Source organism: Lathamus discolor, chromosome 1 (assembly GCF_037157495.1).
Source record: "Lathamus discolor isolate bLatDis1 chromosome 1, bLatDis1.hap1, whole genome shotgun sequence".
NCBI lineage: Eukaryota > Metazoa > Chordata > Aves > Psittaciformes > Psittacidae > Lathamus > Lathamus discolor.
In genome coordinates, this window is record NC_088884.1 from 36884732 (window position 1) to 36900936 (window position 16205).

The 16205-nt window shown below is 43.0% G+C and overlaps 1 protein-coding gene and 1 long non-coding RNA gene across 6 annotated transcripts in view; one reads left to right on the forward strand and one right to left on the reverse strand.

Annotated features, from left to right (window-relative positions):
* Window positions 1-4090, reverse strand: part of LOC136008470 (uncharacterized) — an 18955-nt gene extending 14865 nt beyond the window's left edge. For both annotated transcript variants that reach the window (XR_010610100.1, XR_010610099.1), the window contains exon 1: window positions 4037-4090. This is a non-coding gene — a long non-coding RNA (uncharacterized LOC136008470). The remainder of the gene's footprint in view (window positions 1-4036) is intronic.
* The window catches only part of SEPHS1 (selenophosphate synthetase 1), a 25275-nt gene extending 15584 nt beyond the window's left edge, over window positions 1-9691 (forward strand). For all 4 annotated transcript variants that reach the window (XM_065667765.1, XM_065667790.1, XM_065667774.1 and 1 more), the window contains exons 7-9: window positions 1130-1229; window positions 2727-2939; window positions 8332-9691. In XM_065667765.1, coding sequence (XP_065523837.1) covers window positions 1130-1229; window positions 2727-2939; window positions 8332-8546 — 528 coding nt within the window. In that variant the 3' untranslated portion in view covers window positions 8547-9691. The remainder of the gene's footprint in view (window positions 1-1129; window positions 1230-2726; window positions 2940-8331) is intronic.
* The last annotated feature ends 6514 nt before the right edge of the window (window positions 9692-16205 follow it).

The following is a 16205-nucleotide window of genomic DNA, read 5'->3' on the forward strand; positions in this document are numbered from 1 at the left end:
TGATCTGGATTGATTCAGCTGGGCCACAGCTGGGAACTGGCATCCCTTTGCCTTTTTCTCTTTCAGCTAAAAAGCAAGATAGGGCTTGCTGTGCTGTGCCCCTTCAGAAAAGGTTCTACAGACCCTTCTCCTTTGGGAATTGAAGCTTGCTTTTGCAAGTTGTTTAGGGATTTTCATGAACTTTTCTGCCTTTGTTTCCTTTTTACTAACTCGAGAATGTAATTGCTATAGTGGAGAGGAGTTTGTTGTAATTTGTATCTTATCTGTGTTTGTGGCTCTTCCTGCCTCCACCTTGAGTTCTGCTTCCACCTCATTTGTGTTATCTATAGAATGGTCCTGTGGCTTCAAATATCCTATTCTTACTTATTTTGAGTTCTCTGTTATTTTATTTCCATTGCAAAAGAAAAAGCAAATTAAACAAGTTTGTAGTATTGCTTCTAACAGTTAAATGGTTGCTTTGTTTTGTTCTGAATCTGGGATTACTTCAGGGTCCAATGTACCTTTTTAAAAGTACCTATTCCTAAATTGCTCTGAGACCCTTTTGGGATGAAAAGCTTTGCTTAAAATGTGATAGAGGCATGAATCCATACAAGACACCAGAGAATAGGTGGAAGGAGATCCTGTAAAGGAAGCTTATGAAACTGCCTTAGTCCTAACTCACTAGAGCAATTACATCCTGCCTTAGCATGCATTCCTCAGACCTGGACTTGTGGATGTCAGTGGCCTTTCTTGATCACAGTGTCCAGATGGGAGATCAAGAATTTTTCCTTAAAAGCCCAAGAAGCCAGAGATTACAAATCTCAACATCAGCCACAAAGTTCTGTTCACTTGGCTGCCAGAAAGTTGCTTTGAAGAAGTTCTTTGCCCTGGGGTAGGGTATTCCACTCCTCTCTGCTGCTGAAAGCTTAGTGCCAAATTGATCTTTCAATTCACTTTGCTTGGGAACAGCAGAGTAAAGCACCACCTCTGACTGATGAACCTTTGCCCCTTTTTGAGTTAAAAAAACCCCAAACATTTAGCTGAGTTAAAAACTACATTTTGGCTGAAGGGATATTTTTTAAGTGGTAAAGGTGTATTTTAAAATACACATCTGCAAATCTAAAAGAATAATCTTTATTTCGTCCATTAGCCAGAAAAGTGGAATAAAATCAAACTAGTGGTAACGCAAGAAGATGTAGAACTAGCGTACCAGGAGGCGATGATGAATATGGCACGACTGAACAGAACAGGTAAGAAGAGAGGTGTGTGTTGGGGAGGCAAATGAGAGATGGGTTTATTCAGTTCCATACTTAATTCCATTTCACTGCCACAGGGCAGCCACTTCATCTGTTCTGCCCCATCGTTCTGCTGTTCAGTGTTTGTGAAGCAAGCAATTTAAAATCAAACACCCTCTTTTAATTAAACAGCAAAAACACAAATGCTGCTGGAGATAATTATGACTCATGTGAGTGCTGCAAGTAACATCCCAGTGAGTTAGAGGATGTTTTAAAGGGCAGTATATTGGATTTGTTCCTTATTTTCTGAGCCTGGAGAACTCGTGAGGCCTGACTGGGAAAATTCAGAATAAAGAAGTCAAAGCTTTTCAGTTTTGTACACTTCAATTTAAATTACTGGTTTTTAATTTTCTTATGTCATGTGCTTCCCAAAGTGTGGAATATGTAGCACATGGTTGTTGGTGGGTTTTGGAGTTTTCTTCCGCTGTTTTTGTAGGTGTTTGTGTTGTTTTGTTTGTGTGTTTGTTTCTTTTAAGTTTGCTTTTATCCTGGAAATTTTAATCCAGGGTTTTCCTTCTTTGCTCAAAGTATCCTTGGAGGAGTGGAGAATTGAACTAGGTGTTTCCTTACTTCTCAGTTGGAGGAACAGGGATAGTGAAATAGCTCTTCTCCCATTTTATTCAGTTTTCATTTGGCATTTGTTGTCATCCCGCTGATTTTTTTGTTCTTTCTCTAAGTCTTCCAGGACAAATAAATGACCAGGGTTGTCTTGTACAAAAGAACTGGGGTCCTACTCACATACGTAAAAGCAGCAAAGAGGGGCAAAACATTACTGGTTCTGTTTTGTCCACTTACTCTTGTCAGTCACCTTTAACAACACTTAAAATATTTTTAACTGGAGCCATTGTCCTTCATGCAGATGTGCCCTTCTCCCACCCAGGGCTCTGTAGCTGCAAATGCCCAGGAATTCTATGAATGCATAGATGGGAAGCTGGGGCCCTTCTCTCAGGACCTGCAGTATTTGATCTTAAGCTCTAAACTCAAGTGTTCAGAACTTAAGTTCTGATGTGATAGTTTCATGGAGTGGCAGGGGAAGAGATGTGAGAAAACTGACTCAGGATAAACCTGGTCCTTGCCCTTACTGAAGCAAAGCTGAGCTCAGAACTTCTATGGCTCTCAACTTTGAATGTGCAGCAAACCCCTGGTTCTATATACTGATACAAATTAGTAGCACATGCCTAATGGAGCATGCTCATAAATATAACTGCAGTGCTGGATTTTCAGCATGATTTAATACCTTAAATACAAAGAGAATTTTTTTTATGGGTTAAATCAGTATTGGTGAACTCCAGTTCCCTTCAACCACGATTTCTTACTTTATTAATTTAAACAGGAACCCAGTTTGAATTAAAGGTATGCAACTTCATTGAAACTGTGCATAATGTTTTTGAAGCATTGCTTTGCCCGATAACTTTCTAATTTGATTTTGGTTTTCCTCTCCCTCTCTTGTAGCTGCTGGACTCATGCACACTTTCAATGCACATGCAGCTACAGACATCACAGGGTTTGGAATCCTTGGGCATGCACAGAACCTTGCCAAGCAGCAGCGAAATGAGGTGTCCTTTGTTATTCACAACCTTCCTGTTCTTGCTAAGATGGCTGCTGTCAGTAAGGCTTGTGGAAATATGTTTGGCCTCATGCACGGGACTTGTCCAGAGACTTCAGGTAGGTGACACTTGTACCACCCGCTTCCTTCTGTACACCTCCACATTAGTTTAGTAACTTTACAAATGTACAAACCATGTGTTTTGCATTCAAAACCACAGTTGGTTTGGCATACAGCCAAGCTAATGAGCATTATTAGCCACACAACTGTTCACAATTCACTTGTTCAGTCTAACTTCCAAACCACCATCCTATTCTGAATGCTTTCTGCTTCCTTATGAAACACTATTACACAAACCCTTGCTGTATCTAGAACACTTGGCAGTTAGACATTAGTGATGATTCTGAATTCTTCTGAAACCTGATTTTTATATTAGCTGTTAACTCCAGAACAGCAAATAGCTGAAATTCCCAGCACAGCTGACAGGCTTTTCTCCATGGTAAAGCCACCTGCAGTAGGTTTGCCAGCCAGATGAGCATAGGTTTGGTTCTCATTATGAATATGTGTTAAGTTTAGTACTGAATGGACCAGTCTTGGTGACTGGGGGCTTCTGTTCACAGCATACAGACACCCAAGAATATAGATTTTTCTCCCTTATATTTATGAAATCTGACATTAAGGGACTGTGACTGGCAGCAAAGAAAAGAAAAAAGAAAAATAATTTGTTCTCTGATCCACTCATTTCACTTGAGTTCTCTATTTAAAAGTGTTGCCACTCACAATATGATTCTATGACAATGAATACAACAGGTGTGTACTGAGAATTGGGCTACGGACAAACAGTTAAGTCACCATCAGGTGATAAGAACTTCTGATGGGTTGGAGGTTGCCCTTTTATTAGTGTAGGCCACTTGGCTGACTGGCTTGATCACTGTCTTCTCCTGGAAGTGTCTATACTTTCCCTTGAATCTTCTGTTCTATTTTGTTTTTCTTGTTTAATCTCACTTCTTTTGGGGAAATGGAGAAGATGCAGCAACAAATCTGTCTTTCTCTCTTATCTCATTTCCCCACCCTCTTCCTGCTCTCCAAAAGTATTATCCAAGTTCTCTGCAGCTCACAACTGAGGGGGCCCCTTGAAGCAAAACAGTCTGAAGATCTGGAAAGAAGCATCACAGTGAGAGCCATAAACTTCCCCCCTAGTGAATACACAACTTACCAGGATCCGCTGAACTGTTCCTTAGCCATCTGTGTTTAAACAGACACTCAGTCCTACGGAGACAGTGTGGCTCAGATGATGTGTAATAGGATATGGAACGTGAACCCTTTCAAGAGTTCAAATCCAGTGTCAATCAGCAGGGACCAAAAATATCTGGTGGCACTTTGGCAAGCTGTGTCAGTAAGGTTGGTAGTACCAGACAGATTCTTACTACCCAGGAGCCTGCACAACCAGAGCACTAGTAGCATTTGGTATTAGTTGCAAGGAGTCCAAAACATAGCATGGGCACAGATCTGCGATTGCAAGATGCTCTTTCAGATGAGTGGCTGTGGCAGAGGTTTATATGGGAACAGTGATGGAATGCTGGAGTCCTCAGAGTTGCCCATCCTGCACCCTGGGGATATCCAGTTCTGTCTTTCCACTGAAGGAATATTAAAGCAGCACGGATGTCCGCACTGCTGGCAGAGTACTTGGAAGTGGAAAACAGTTGACTTTGGAATTTCCTCTGGGACTGAGCAGGAGGTGTCTTTGAAATGCTGACAGGTTTCAACATAGATGCTGATGGGAAAACCAGGACATATCTGGTTATTTGTGAACTTTGGGTGCCTCAAACATGTATATTTGATTTCATCACAGCACTGCATTTCTCGCATTAGAGGTGGCTGGAGGGATTTGTTACAGGGCTGTGTCTGCCAAGTGTTAGAAAGATCCATAGCCACGTGGATGCAATAGCTCTGCTCTGAAAGCTCTGTAAGTGCATTCCCATAGGCTTTCAGCTTATGCTGGATAGCCTGACACATTGCAGCAATGTGTGTTAGTTTGGGCACAGTGTGCTGGGATGGCTCCTTAGCACTCAGACCTGGGCTGTTAACGCACTTCATGTCCTGGGGTTGATTTACATGAAGCATCTGCTTCGCTGTGCCTGTATACTCAGTTGTGAGGATGCCTTCTGGGGGAGCTACTCAGGGCTGCTCATACCACAGTACACATACACTCTATTGGCTTAAACTTCCAGAAATGCTGTCTGTGGCTTTTTCATCTGGGAACAGATGTTTTTCAGCAGTGGGAAGGCAATGAGAAATTTACTGGAAAACAGTTTGGATATTAAGACTCTTGTGTGGGTTTTTTTCCAGTGCACATTTGCTGGGCACCTGTTGACAAAAGTCAGTGTTGGAAAGATCTATGATGTGATCTGTTCCATCTTCCAGGCACTCTTGCTTACGGTGTATTTTCTTCAGATTGCCATTTTACATGATTTTACACTCTGTTTTAGGTAACTTCTCTGGCAATGGCTAAAGCTGCAGTCAGGCAGTTCGTTTCAGAAGAATTAGTTCTGTGTATTAGACTGGCTATTTGCAGAAACAAGTTAGAGTTACTGTGTGGGTTATTTATGCATGTGTGTATTTTTGTCAGTCCTGATAACTTCAGAAGCTGTTTGAATGGTGTCAGCCACCTTTTTTAGTGTAGTAGAAGTATCTCACCAACTTGGTGTTTGTACCGATTTTGTGGAAATAGGCAGATGGATAGAAAAGAAGGGCTGTGATAGTACCTGACAAGAGGCAAGGAATTATCTCATCCTTTCATAAGTCACTGTGGGAGGAAGCCATTAGCAGGAGCAAGGACACTTGGTTTCACTGATCTCTTCTGCTTTTGAAGTCTTCAGTGTCCACTTCCCTGCTAGCAAAACAGCTGTTCAAACAGCAATGTTCAAAACCTCCTACCCAAAAAAACCTTTCATTTTTAAAAGTGAGGTAAATGAGGGCAGACACCAAGTACCTGCATCCTTCCAGCCCCCAACAGCTACATGCAGCCAACGCTCAAATTGCCACAGCCATTCATGTATTCAGTGTACAGCTCATGTGCTTTGTCTTCAGTGGTGGCTGACAGACCTTAGAAATGTGGCACTGTGAACTGGTGCTTGCTTTGTGCAAGTGACACTGGGGCTTAATTTTCCACAGGCAACAACTTAAACTCCCGGTGGGTTTGACCTTGTACCAGTGAAGACTTCTTGTGGTTGTCCATGGGACAAAACCCAGAGCAGCCGAGAACACCGGTAACGTAGGCTAGACTACATAGTGCAATACCTTAAGGACTTATCCAAAGGGTTAAAGAGACTGGTCAATTTAGCAGAAAAATAATTAGAATCCCTACATACAGGAATCCTATTGCCCATTGAGAGTAGCCCATAGCCTTTAATAAGGGTTATTGACCGAACTGTGGGATGCAGTCAGCGGGTGGGAAGTGATTCTTGATTGGAAACTGGGATTTTGTGCATTTTTTCAGACCTTGCCAAAGAATGTTAACTGGGTATGTGCACAAGTGATGCAAATTAGCAGGAAAAGCGTGTGTGGTGAAAAGATAATGGGAGTGAAGGTTACTTTTGTGCTCTTTCTTATTGCCTTTTTCACCATACTTCTGTTCCTCTCTTCTGGCTAGTTAGCACATTCTCTGCACAACCACTTGTAAACCTCTTTCCTGACTCACTTGCACCATGACATAAGTTTATCTTCAGTTTGATTTAGAGTCTTCCATGGCAGTGGTACATAATTCCTTTGCAATCAGTTTGTCTGTTGCATCTGGAGTAGCTTAAACATTGTCTTCCAAGAGAGAGGCATTTTTTTTCTGGTTGGCACACCCATTTGCTTCATATAGAACCTGAAAAATAACTGTCACAGCTCCACACATCCTCATACGTAATTCTCATGTTCAGTAACTGCTTCTTCCTCACAGTGTCTTTAGTCACTACTGAGAGGACTGTTTGCTTGGAAAAGCAAAATAAAGGTGCCCAAGCTGATGATAAGCTGTTCAGGGGCCACAGAGGAGGAGGTGGCACCCAGCTTAGGGTGGCTGGCTCAGCAGGTGCCCTTTCACCCCCAGGGTTGGCTCAGAGCCGGTGGCACCATTCGTGCTGCTGGCTGATGCCCATCTGCCCTTTGCCCTGACCAGAAGACTTGGGATCAAATTACTCCTTAAGAGTAAGCAAGGGTCAGCATGAGCCCTAATTCCTGTTTGTGTAAATGTTCTCTCTTGTCCAAGTTCTTCAATGTTTTCCAATGTCAGCAGATAGTTTAACATCCCTTACAAGAGGCTACTATGTGTCAGAATATAGCACAGTGTATAGACCTGAGCTGTGCAGTGCTTTGAGCTTTAATCAGAATTACAGACTGGTTTGGGTTGGAAAGGACCTTAAAGCTCATCCAGTTGCAACCCCCTGCCATGGGCAGGGACACCTTCCACTAGAGCAGGTTGCTCCAAGCCCCTGTGTCCAACCTGGCCTTGAACACTGCCAGGGATGGGGCAGCCACAGCGTCTCTGGGCAACCTTTACCAGTGCCTCATCACCCTCACAGGGAAGAACTTCCTAAGATCTAATCTGAATCTCCCTTCCTTCAGTTCAAATTAAACTAATTAGGCATCTGCAGCTGAGATCACTGCTCTGGGTTGCAGTGCTTCACATGTTTACAACATAGCATAAATGTAAAAAAAGGGATAGAGAAAAGCAGGATTCTCTTGTAATAAAGGGCAGCACCAAAACACTTAATGATGTGGTCAGAGCCTCCTGCAAATCTGTGCCAGAGCTGCCAGTGAAACTCATTCTAGCAAATGCACTTGCCAAGCTGCCTTTTTCAGTGCTCTTGGGTTTTGGAATAGAAGCATTGTTAGGTTTAACTGAATGGGGAGCTTGCTCCCTGGTTATTGTGCTGCTTCTGAAAAACATTCAGTAGGAAATCAAATATTCAGTTGTCTCAGGAAAAAATCTTATGGGAAATGCTAAAAAAAGTTAGAAAACTCTCAAACAAAGGGGTCAAAAGGGAGCTCTGGATCAAGCCTGCGTTTCATTTTCTGCTTCTTGCCTTCTCTGATAATAGTCCCTACTCTGCTGAATAGTTTCACTGTGGGCAAGAGGATTGCTTGCAGAATCAGCTGCTACCAATATGTGCTTATAGGTGTCTGAAGATGACCTTTACCCAGAACGCTTCTGTGCAGAAGCACTTTGCAGTCCTCTGTTGGAAGTTCACAATGCTGATGTTGTTTCAGTATGTCATTTGTTGGCATCAGTAGGGTGTCCTTTTGCCAACATCTTTTGTGTGTGTTTGGCTTCACTTACATAGCCACTAAAAGTGAATCCAGGCACAAACCTCTTTCTGTAAAGCAGGAGCTCAGACTTCCACCATTGTCTTTTCTTGGAGTTTGACAGATTGAAGTCACCAGGTGCTTGTCAAAAGAGGGATCTGGAAGGTCAAGGTTAAAATGCTTTGCAATCAGACCATTTAATGCTCTTTTTTACCTTCACAGGAGGCCTCCTCATCTGTTTACCACGAGAACAGGCAGCACGTTTCTGTGCAGAGATCAAGTCCCCAAAGTACGGCGAAGGCCACCAAGCATGGATCATCGGCATCGTAGAGAAGGGCAACCGCACGGCGCGGATCATCGACAAGCCTCGGATCATCGAAGTTGCACCTCAGGTGGCCACTCAGAACGTGAACCCCACGCCCGGTGCCACCTCTTAATGTAGATGAAATGGCTGTTTTGTTTTTAAATAGATCTATTCCTTTATCATCCTACGATTTAAAGAACTGTAACGAGAAAAGAAAACTTGTTGTGTCTGCACATCTGGTGGCCTTCGGTCAGTTTATGAGTGGATACAATTAATGAAATAAAATCCATTGCCTTTTTTTCCTGTTACATTAACTGAAGATGCACCTAATCTTGAGGCAGCTTCTGAGTTGAGAATTATATTGTTATCCAATACTGTTGATTCATTTTGAATCTTTAGACACTTATCTCTTGCCGCATAGGCTCTTTTTAAAGGTGCTTTCACGTAGCACAGACATTACCAGTAGTAGTGTCAAATAGCAGTTTGTGTCCTTTCATTATATGTATATTTATCATAAGTCTAATTTTGATGCCTTGAGTGATATTCCAGAAAGGCAATAAATAGAGAAGCGACACCATGGGTATACCCAGTAGAAAGAGGGTTGCATGATTACATTCAATCTTTGATTTTTATTTCTATTTCTTTTGGGTTTTGTTGGTGTTGTTCCTTAAGGTTTAGTCTTACCAAGAACATCCACAACCCTGGACATTGCTTGGTAGTGCACTCTCTTTAAACCAGCAAGTGCTGACTTTGCATGGATAGCACTTCAGAGTAGAAGGAGTCAATTTCTAACTTTATTATTTGTAGACCTGACAATATTTACTGTATTATTAATGATTTTTTTTTTCTTTCTTGAGAGTAACGAAAAAAGAATTCTTTCTTTTGCAATGTGATCGGATGTGCTATAGTGCAACAAAGGTTTTTGCAGACCAAAAGGAGGTTCCTGTGTAATATGCATTTACAAGTCACTATATAAATAACTACACAAATAATTTTTAAATATAATCAAACTAAAATAAACCTCTGTTCTGTGGATGGTAGTGTTTAATACATTTTATATTTTGTATAGTGATTACCAGCCTTCTTTGTTTTGTTCTTCCTTTAAAATCAGCAGCTGTTTAGTATAATTCCTTAGTATTATTTTGTTCTTTGCTCAGATACATTTTTCTGCACGCTTTTTGTGATCTGTGTTTAAAATCTACATTGCCAACATTGCAGCTTGGACTTCAGCTTGTTATTCAAAATAAATATTTAATTTTTTTTATTGCTCTTGTAGAAGTGCATCAACTTTTTTGCTTCCTACCTGAATGACAAACTGGAAAGAGGAGAGCTCCTCAGGGGGTTTATTTGATTGCGAGTGTAATTATATTGACAGTTGTTGTTTCTCCTTTGATCACGTCTGCAAGCTGTGATGGCCAGGGGTAATTTGGAATATCTCCCTCCTGCATGCCAGAGCTGGGGACAAGCAGATTATTTCCAAGTATACTATCTGTTTAATTTGGTCAGCACAAAGCATGCAGTGGTTCTGGATTGTTTCCTCTGCCAAACAAGGGGTTGAGAGCAGCCCTGGGAGTGGAACAGATGCTGAAACCCAGCTTTCCCCAACAGCAAGAGGATCTTAGATAATGGTTACTGGTACCAGCAAGAGTTACAAGGGCTTCTGTCTGTGAAAAGTGAGTCACTAGAGATGGACCAGTCCAGACATCGAGCAAGGTTCCCAGCTTCAGTCTTGGTCCTGTGACAGCTGGCAAACACGGCTCATCTCGCTTCCACTCGTGTTCTCAGCAGGTATCCCTTGCAAAACTAGATTTCATTTTATTCTTCCCCTACTTTGTGAGTAGTCTAAACCATGCAGAGCCTCATGCTCCTTGAAGAAGACAACTGAGAGTTACGTGTTCACCACAAAACCTCAAAGCGGTAACTGAGTTTTTGGCTTTGCTTTGGAGAAAGTTTTTTCACAGCAGTTCCGAAAATAAAGCATCACAAACCAGTTGTCTGTGCAAAAGATACTGATTTTAATACCTTTTTTCTCCCATTTTTGAAGTGTGTTCTGTATTATGATACAAAATAGTGGAGCTGGCTTGTTTGTTTTCTTCGTGGTCAAGACTGTTAGTACATAGGTTATTAGATTAAAAAAGCAAAACAGTTGGGTACTTATGTGTGAAAGTGCTTGTTACAAACCTGTTGTATTTTAAACTGGTGCTAGCTGCAAGTTCACCCTCAGCAGAAAATCATACCAGTTGGTGGATATTGGTGATTTTCTCACATATCTTGCTTAGTTTATCACCCAGGTGTGAAACCAACACTGCTCCTTCCCCAGCTGGGCCTTGATTGGTGGAAGGTTCATCACTGGGAGGAAGAAAGGCTGCTTTTTCAGCAAGGTGAATTGAAATTCGCAGCCTTAGGCACCAACTTTCCTAGCAGGAGCTGTTTGGACTTCCAGAGGAACACTTCCATTAGCAGCGCCTGGAGTCAGCTATGAGGAAAACCCCTCTCAGGTGAGCTGATGGTGGAAGCCTTTCCTGATGGCTGGAATTTACATCCCAAAGTGCTTCCTGGCTTGGCAGGCTGGTGATAATTGAGTTGGGAAGCCCTCTGTTAGCATCACCTCAGCTGTTCAGGAGTGTGGTCATTTGTATAAGCAATTTGTGATTAGTTTTGCTAAGTAAGAGATGTAGATAAAGCATAAACTGTACGAAGCACAGCTTGGGCTAGCAGGTCCAAAGTTGTGTATCTTTAAGTAAGGCTCTTAAAGATCTCCTTTTAAACAGTTATTTAAGATTCTGTAATCAAAAAGCCATAAGAAAGCAGCAGTGAAGAGTTGTTTGACCTCTCTTCAGTCATTGACACAAATGTCATATACTGTCATTTGCTCACACAGGTACCTCTGCACGCACCAGCTTCTATCCCTCAGTATGAGAAGACTGCTTGCAAAACTGCATCGAAGTTGTGAGGAGAGTGGAGATTAAAAGCCTTTTAACAACTGGAATATCCACCAGCCTAATCAACAAGTTTAATAACTAGCAGATGTTCTTGAAAAGCCAGTATCTGTTCTAACCTGATCTAGTTGAAGATGTCCCTGCCCACTGCAGTGGGGGTAGTCAGACTCGAAGGTCTCTTCCAACCTAAACAATTCTATGATTCTAATATGGTGATTTCCTCAGCCTTCTTTCCCCCTTGCATCAGGAAAAAAATAACACTTTAAAACTATCTGTGACAGTACATAAAGTCCAAAGAGTTTTAGCCTTTCTTTTTCAGATGTTATTTTGAGCTCATGTTTGGCTACAAATTCAGGACTGACCCTTTTCTTCTTAATGATACAAAAACTACTGTGAATGCTGCAATGAGAGGGCAGCAAACCTGAGTGGGTGAGGGGGACAGATGGGCACCATGGCCAACGTGTACTGTACTGATTTGTTACTGAATGTCTGATGAATGGGCAGGAAGAGACCTTCTTGGTGTGCATCTGCACTCTTACCACAGGATGTGATTGGGAACCCCTGTGGCTGGTGCTTGAAGAGGAGAAAGGTAACAAAATACCTTCTTTCTTGGCTTTTGGACAGGCGTTTTTCCAAGGCTGGTGGTCAGGGGGGAGAATACCTAAAGGGGGCCTATGAGAAATCTGGAGAGGAACTTTTTGCAAGGGCAGGTAGTGACAGGACAAAGGGGAATGGCTTTGAACTGAAAGAGGGGAGACTTAAAATTAGATATCAAGAAGCAGCTCTTCCCTGTGAGGGTGCTGAGGCGCTGGCACAGGGTGCCCAGAGAAGCTGTGGCTGCCCCATCCCTGGCAGTGTTCAAGGCCAGGCTGGACACAGGGGCTTGGAGCAACCTGCTCTGGTGGAAGGTGTCCCTGCCTGTGGCAGGGGGCTGGAACTGGATGAACTTTAAGGCCCCTTCCAGTCCAAACTAGTCTGTGATCCTGTGAGAAGGGGATCCCTTCTGGGAGCCTCAGGACCTCAACAAAGCAACATCTCTGTGAAGAAAACTTCCACATATTAGGTCTCTAAGCTGGCATTGCAAGACCAAACCACTACGGAAAAACTTTGGTATTTTTAAGCTTTTGATGCTCAGAGCTGGCTATGAGGGGTCCAGCCATCTCTGGCACTTGTGAAGCTGTCTGTATCCATAGGAGTATGTTGGACCCACAGATCAGAGGTGAGGGACCCCTGTAGCCCTAAGACCCCATTTCCCATGCTGGGGAGAGGGAAGCTAGGCTGCAGTATCTCAGGAGCTGCGCAGGGGTTGCCCAAACCCTGAGATTCAGAAGAGGCCAGGAACTAGAGGCAGGACTTTGCTTTCATGAAAGGCAGTGCTGCTCGACTTCTCTCTCAACACATCACGTGTCCTCCACTTGCAATGTCTCAACTGGCTTTAATCAGGCTTGCTCTGCTTCCAGCAGCAGCATTTAGACTTCAGCACAGGGTTTACTGCTCCAGACATACTTAAGCTAATGCTGATATTACAACCAGTGCTGTTTTGTGCCTTTGCTCACAATGTTGACATATTTTCTGTTGTATCTTTCTAAGGCATGAAAAAACTGCTGCCCCACATCTCCAACCATCAGAGAGGGCAAAATCATAGCAACAGAAGAATGGTCTTGAGACTTCCAAGGTAAAAATAGATTTGTGTTCAGATGCACATTCCTTATGCAGTAGGTCACCTGGGGGTTGCTCCTACCACCATAACTGAACTCGCAGAACAATTTGACTTGGAACAGATGTCTTGCAGTCTCCTGGTCCAAAGCAGGGACAATCCTGAAGTGAAATTAGGTTGCTCAGGCCTGTGCGCTGTCAGACTTTGAATACCTCCAAAGACAGGAATTTCAGTCTCTCTGCACCCCTTGTTCCAGTGCTGGCCTTCCCATTTCTGCAGGCTTTATCTCTGAAGGGTATTTTCTCGCTGCAGTTTGTGCCCATTTTCGCTCAATTTTGCTGTAAGGTTTCAAGAAGACTGTGGCTGTCTTCTCTGTCTCTCCCCATCAAGTACTAGCAGGCAGCTAGCTGTAGGATCTCCCTGGAGCCTCCTCTTCAAGCTGAGCTATTTTCTCAGCCTTTCCTTGCATACCGTGTGCTTCAGCCCCCTCAATTTAGTGGCTCTCCACTGAACTCACTCTAGGATGTGAGCGTCTGTGCTAGACCAGATGTAATTGCACAAACTGCCTTATAGGAGGGAAGAACCACTTCCCTTGACACTCTGGCCACACTCTTGTCCATGCAGCCCAACACACAGCCAGCCCTTTTCATCACAAGCACACACCACTTGCTCATTTTCAACTTGTCCATCAAGTCCCTTCTAGCAAAACAGCTTTGGAGGCAGGCAGAACCCAGCTTGTCCTGCAGCACAGAGTTATTCCATGCTAGGTACAGCACTCTGCTGAACTTCCAGGGGTTCCTGCTGAGGTCCCTCCAGCCATCAGGATGGCTCCCCCAGCTTCCTGAGGGAAGCTTGTCCAGGTCAGTAACAGAGAGGTAAACCAACATCAGTTCTGCTACTGAATGCTGAGAGATGCAACTAGTAACCAAGTGCACTTCATGCTGCTCATCACAGCCCTTTCTGTCCCAAGAAGGTAAAAGTCTTCCCAAGGTCAAGATGCAGGCTGCTTGTTGCCCTGCTCTAATCCCCCGAGTCATTCCGTCACAGAAGGTGAGGAAACTGGCCAGGCCCAATTTGCTTTGGTAAATCTGTGCTGGCTGTTCCAAATCATGTTGTCCTTGGTAAACATGGACACAGTAAATCCAGGAGGGTTTACTGGACTGTCTTTTAGGAGACAGGTCCAGAAAGATCCTTCTTTTTCCCCCTTGTGAAAACAGATATGACATTTGCCTCTTCCCAGTCCTTAGAAACCTTTCCTGGTACCAGGGAAGACAGAGCAACTTTGCAGTCATGTTGGCTCCTACAGATAAAGCCCACATGGTCCCATGGGCTTCAGAATGCCCAGCCTGCTTCAGTGGTCTCTAGCTTAGTCTGCTGCAGTGTGGGTGATGCTCTGTGGCCCCAAATCCTACTGCTCGGCACAGGGAAGCCAAATAACAGACCAGGCCAGCACAGCCCAAGGCCGAGAAGCCATTGAGACCATTGACCTTTTCCATGTCTTTTGTCCCGACATCGCCCTGTTTTGTTCTTCATTGTGTCTGCACTTTCCTTTGCCTCTTCTTAGCTGCTAATGTATCTGTAGAAGCCCTTCTTGAATCTTCTGGTGATAAGAAGTGAACCTGCACGTTGGCAGTGGATTTTGTTGTTGTTCTTGTTATTGTCTCATCTACATCTGTTTTCGCTGGCATCCGAGTTGAAAAAGCTAATTTTGCTGGGCTGGAGCAGCTGCCACTTCCCACCACAGTAAATTAAGCTTTCCAAAGGCCTCATCTTTGGAATTATACAGTTCTGATCATAATGTGGGTTTTAATAGTCAATTGAGATGCTTATTAAATTATAACACTGTGCATTAGGACCATTCCTGTACTGCTGGAGAAATCTCAATCATTTAGGTTTTATTATTTTTGTGATTTAATGAACAGAAAACATTAAAAGCCAAATGCAAAACAGCTGTATAAAAACGTTCCATAAAATTCAGGAAACCGACAGACATAGCTGTAAAAATACTTTGCAGAGGCACAGCCCCTCTTCAATGCCATTAATTTTAGTAAAAGGATGAATGCCACCATCAGTTTTCTTAATGAAGAAAATCTCTCCCTTGTTTCTTTTCCTAGGTTCATGAGATGCAGTCTGTACTTGAGTGAAGCTTACCAATGGACTGGAAAATTGCTCTGGACTGGTTTGGGTCCACACAGTTCTCTGTTTAGAGTACATGGCTACACCACAACCAGCCGTCATGCCGCTGATGCTACTGTGTGGTTAGTGCTGCAGCTTCGAGTGATGCCAGAAAGACCTGACATCAGTCTTTTGTTGTATTGAGGTCTGATCATGGCCTCTGTGAGTGTGAAGGCACCTTAATCACCCACTCCTCCATGCCAAGGTGGAGGAGGTATCCTGTATTATTTAGCGGTTTGATGTGACACGGTGGTCCAGTGACACTGCACAAGCCAGTATTACTAGGTCTTACCAGCAGCATTATCAAGATAACCAGAGCAGCAGTAAGTAAAAAGGAATAATTGTATTCAGTGCACAGAGAGATTAGCTTTTTGAGGCTGCTCTTTTTGAAAACATATATATATATATATATATATATATATGTCTATGTAAATGTGTATTATGTATGTATAAAAGCATCTTAGTTCTCAAGCTCCTAAATCGGGACAGCAGAGTCACTAAGCACTTCATGTTTATTTTTCCCAGGTATCAAAGACACCTTTGCATAAGATGCTGTCAAACATGTATCAGTGGAAGAAATACCTACATCGCAAACAGGTTGGTGTCAGAACTGGTGTGTGTAACATTGTTCTGTTTTATCTTTTGAATGGAAGTCTTACCTGGCTTTTGAAACAAATGCAGATTTATTGAGGTTTGTCTTTCAGTTTGGACTGTGAAGCCAATTGCAGCATGTATCTGAACTACAAAGAGACCTTTCAGTGCAGTTCTAATTAGGACTTTGGTAATAAAACTGTTATTCTGGTTGCTCCCCCCTCACTTGCATTTGACTTGACTTTTAATAACTTTGTTTACCTGTGCCTAAGAGTTTTCCTATAGCTCTGGAGTCAAAGGTCTGATTTTTGTTGGCAATGAAGGGCTGGGTGCTGCCACTGCTACTACTTCTGAGTACACAGAATAGTTTTGAGAGGTTTTTGTCTGGGTTCCTCACCTTGTTTGTCCCACTCTTGTGAACAGACCATGT